This window comes from Arachis duranensis, chromosome 2, assembly GCF_000817695.3.
Source record: "Arachis duranensis cultivar V14167 chromosome 2, aradu.V14167.gnm2.J7QH, whole genome shotgun sequence".
Classification (NCBI taxonomy): domain Eukaryota; kingdom Viridiplantae; phylum Streptophyta; class Magnoliopsida; order Fabales; family Fabaceae; genus Arachis; species Arachis duranensis.
In genome coordinates this window covers 9,005,087-9,009,846 of record NC_029773.3, presented here as the reverse complement: position 1 = coordinate 9,009,846, position 4,760 = coordinate 9,005,087, and the positions used below count along the sequence as shown (strand labels likewise).

The following is a 4,760-nucleotide window of genomic DNA, read 5'->3' as shown; positions in this document are numbered from 1 at the left end:
TTGTTATTATTATTATTATTATCGATTTATTGTTGTTGTTATTATTATTATTATTATCCGTGAATAAATGTAATTAATTATTAGCATGATTATTATTATTATTAACGATATTACTATTATTATTATCGATATTGTCCATAGGTAATGTTAATTATTATTATTATTATTATTATTATTATTATTATTATTAACTGAGTATAATTTAGACAAATAATTAAGCATATTTATTAATTTGTATGTTTTACAAATGTATGTATGTTTGATAGGCAGATTATATTATTGTAAGGAGGGACATGTAAGAGAAATTATGTTATTGTTAATATACTTATTATGCTGGAATTCATAAAGGAACTGTGATTTTGTAGGGTTCACGCTTGTTGGTTTGTGATCATTTGAAACCGCCCGATCTGTACAACCAAATTGTTGAGGCTCATTTACGAGAGACGGGTTTCTATTATGTTTCTCAAATTGGGGTAATTCAGTGTCAGTCAGCAATGATTAATGCTCTGATTGAGAGATGGCGTCCTGAGACGCACACATTTCATTTTCCAGTTGGTGAGTGTGCGGTGACATTGGAGGATGTGGCAATGATTCTCGGTCTCCCGCCGACCACTGGGCACGTTCGGGTGGTGTTACTCAACCTAGGAGGTCATTGGATTTGAGACCTCGGGATCGCACTTCCTCTGAAAATTCTGGAGCCAGAATGTCTGTTGATTCGAGTAGGAGTGTTGAAGCCGCGGGAGGAATTACTCAGACTCGAAACCAGGGGCGTATTCCGATGAGTCCAATTCATGAGAGTAATATGGGAGTTGATGATGACACTGATGACTATCTAGTAGACCATCCGGAGAGTGATGGAAACCATGATGATGAGGATGAGGATGATGATGAGGACGAGTACGAGGATGATTCCGAGGATGACGATGATGACGTCGCTGATGAACCGGCCGACCAAGCTGATGAAGACCGCACTTGGACCACCTCGCTGACGACATCTACTCCGGCTGTGGCCCTCGGCACCGCATTGCTTGCATCTCCTAGGACCACGCAACATGCGGGTGTCCATCTCATTCAAGAAGCGGGTCATCTTAGGCCGACCTTTAGCCACCCGTCTGAGGAACGGATTGCCAACGAATCGTGGACCACGATACGCAGGCCACGTTGTAGGATTTCCCAGTGGTCTAAACCTCGCCCTGTATACTCTTCGAACTGAATCCATCTTGTATACGTCATGCACATATACTTGCCAATCCAACCGCTGATTTGCACAGCAAGCTAGAACATGTCGACACGGAATTCGGTCAACCTGGAATTCACCACAGTCGCACCGCTGTTGGCGTAGGTCAACTGCATACTCAACCCCATTAGGCATCTCACGAACTTCGAAGACTTCATGTTCTCTGTCAAAACAGCTCACCTGTATGTTTCCCGATGCTCGCTGGTTTGCATGCAGCTTCGAGGTGACCATCTCAGAGAACACATGTCCAGCATTAATTCGAGCCTCAGCCTCGGCTCTTTTCCTAGTGAACAACTCATTTAATCTGTAAAATGTAGCCTTAACAAGCGCAGTGACCGGGAGATTGCGTGCACCCTTCAGAACGGAGTTGATGCACTCCACAAGATTGGTGGTCATATGTCCCCATCTGTATCCACCATCGAATGCCAAAGCATACTGCTCACGTGGGATGCGGTCAAGCCAGTTGGTGTAAGCCTCACCCCGTTCTTTTAATCGTTCATAGCGCATCTGGTACTCCCGTATCGTCCTTGAATACCCTACGATAAAAAACCATCATGAATGAATCACGTTCTATCGAGCCAAATTTACTTAGTAAACAGTGGAAATCAACCGCGTAATTAAACTTACCGATATTGACGATGAGCTTCTGCAAGTACGGTGCCTTGAACTTCCTCAAGAAATTCGACTCAATATGCCGGATACAGAACATATGGAAAGCTCTGGGAGGAGACCAAGCCCCATTACTCCGATCAATAGCTGACCTGATAGAATCGTGTCGATCAGAGATAAGTCCGACACCATCACGTGTGACCACATGTTGACGAAGTTTACTTAGAAAAAAGTACCATGCATCAGAGGTCTCCCCCTCCACTATGGCAAATGCAATAGGCACGATGTTGTTATTACCATCTTGTGAGACTGCAACCAACAAACAACTCTTGTATTTACCATACAAATGAGTCCCGTCCACCTGCACTACTGGCTTGCAATGTCTGAAGGCCCTAATACAAGGGTAATAACTCCAGAAGACTCTATGTAGTACACAGATATCAGGAACCAAGTCATCCCCCTGGTAGGCATCCATTGTTTCAAAGTAAACCACTGCTGACGGCTCCTTGTGACACATGGCCTCAAACCATAAGGGTAAAGCTTCATACGATGCCTCCCAACCTCCGAAAATTGACTCAACCGCCTTCTGCTTTGCTAACCAAGCTTTCCTATAGCTGATGGTATAGTTAAACTTCGACTGCACTTCCGCAATGACTGATTTCACCTTCAAAGATGGGTCAACCTCTACCAACGGCTTAATTGCTTCTGCAACTGTCTTGGAGTCCAGTTTCGAATGGTCTTGAGAAATTGTCGACCGGGTACAAGTGTGACTACCATTGTACCTCCTTATCTCCCAGCAGTACTTCTTCTGCATTTTCGTAACCCTGATCAGCCAATCACAACCTTTGCCATAATGTGTACATTTAGCATAGAATGTCGTCGGTTCCGACTCATAAACCCGATAGTCTACCCCTCTACGGATGGTATAGTCTTTCATTGCCTTGATTACTTCCTCCCTTGAACTGAATTCCATCCCCACCGTAAATTCACCGTCGGCCACAACAGGAAGCTCTGCCACAATCACACCGCAGGAAATATATATTCATAAATAATCATTACATACACACACACACACACACACGCACACACACAACCTCCGCCATATCTGGGTTCATGGGGCCGTCAGCTCCATCTTCGTTTTCACCTGGACCAACGATCTCATAGTTACTTTCAAAATCCTCGTCGCTACCACTATCATAATCTTCGACTTCAATATTTCGGTCCACTTCAGATTGCTCGAACTCAATATACAACTCGATGCACGATATTCGCCGGCGATTCTCAATATACATTGAAAATATTTCCTGTATACTCGCTTCATCTGTCACGTATTTCGTCTGAAAATGGACGAATCCACCAAACACAGGTAAAGGATACCTGTACAAAATACACGATATTCTTCCTGATCTTTCTGAATGTATCTTCTCACAAATCACACCTTTCAATTCATCCAATGACAATGTGAACGGAATAACAACATCTACTGGATTTTGACATACAAATTGAACTCCCTCATATGTTTCTAACAAAATCTGTCCATAACAATAAATTTTTAATATAACTCTATCATCCATAATATCAAACTACTTTAAACAGTCTCACTCTCAATAAATCTAATATACAAAAATAAAGAAAAATGAAAGAAGAAGAAGAACATCACCGGGTTGCAGACACTCACGGATTGAAGAAGAAGAAGAATTGGGGTTCTTGGTATAATCTTCGTTTATGTACGCATGAGTCGCTTAATCGGACGGACCGACCGGTTCATTCAGAAATTTTCACGCACTAGAAATCGCTGCCACCGATTTCTCAGCAGCTGTTTTACCTTGCAGCAAATCGGTGGGTCCGATTTAGTCTCCAAAGGATCAAAAATTTTTTCTGACCCACAAATTCCTGGGACCGATTTGTGGTTTTCTGCTTACCCACAAATCCCTGGGACCGATTTGAGGTCTCCAAATTTTTTTCTGACCCACAAATCCCTGGGACCGATTTGTGGTTTTTTGCTGACCCACAAATCCCTGGGATCGATTTGAGGTATCCTGGATTCGAGTAGCAATAAATCGGTACGTCCGATTTTATGAATCATATACAAACCAACCCCAAATCGGTCAGTCCGATTAGACTCCCTTTCGCTCAGAAATAAATCGGACGGTCCGATTTCATCCCCCACCTAACTTCAGCTTTCCGCCGTCACAGCCTTGTATAACACCCACAACCTCCATAACGCTGCATTACTCACATTCCGTTATCATATCGAAAAAAAACACCCTAACAAAATAAAGTTTCTTATAATTCTTTTCATCCATTTTTTTTGTTGAATTTAATTAATTTAATAGTCAATGGATTATTGGTTGGTATTTATATGTTTTAGTTTTAAATAAATACTAGAAAGTCAATCGAATTTATTATATTTGGTCAGTAATTAGTTAATAATATTTAAAAATATAGATTAAAAATATGTTATTAGATTATTAGAATAAAAAAATTAGACTAATTATTAAAAATATTAATCAAAAATAGTAAATTCTACTAATTTTTAAACTTTTTTCTTAGTTTGATTTATCGCGTAAATTTTAAAATTTATCTTCCTCTTAGTAAACAATCATAAATTAATATTTATGAATAATAGTTTTCTATTTACAATTGTTTTTTTTTTATATAGAGTTAAATAGAATTAATTAATTACAATATTTTATATTTTATACTAATATATTTTAATAAACCGAATAAAAATTTTATCCTTCTTATATCCAAATAATGAAATAAAATATTTGTTGTTTTGGTTGAAGTAAAATAGTAGGCTTTTTATTTATGCAAACATAAGTTCAAATCACGGCAGATAAAATATAACCGATAAAATAAACTAGGGCCAACTCTCTCCTCAAAAAATAAAGAACGAAGGAAAAATATACAA

The 4,760-nt window shown here is 39.5% G+C and overlaps 1 protein-coding gene across 1 annotated transcript; it reads right to left on the bottom strand.

Moving 5' to 3' along the window:
* Positions 1 to 1,275: 1,275 nt before the first annotated feature.
* LOC107473405 (uncharacterized) lies at positions 1,276 to 3,420 on the bottom strand. The gene is made up of 4 exons (XM_016092968.1): positions 2,928 to 3,420; positions 1,865 to 2,857; positions 1,418 to 1,773; positions 1,276 to 1,347 (listed from the first exon to the last, which is right to left on the bottom strand). Exons 1-4 carry the CDS (start codon positions 3,418 to 3,420, stop codon positions 1,276 to 1,278), a joined length of 1,914 nt encoding a protein of 637 aa, XP_015948454.1.
* Positions 3,421 to 4,760: the final 1,340 nt, after the last annotated feature.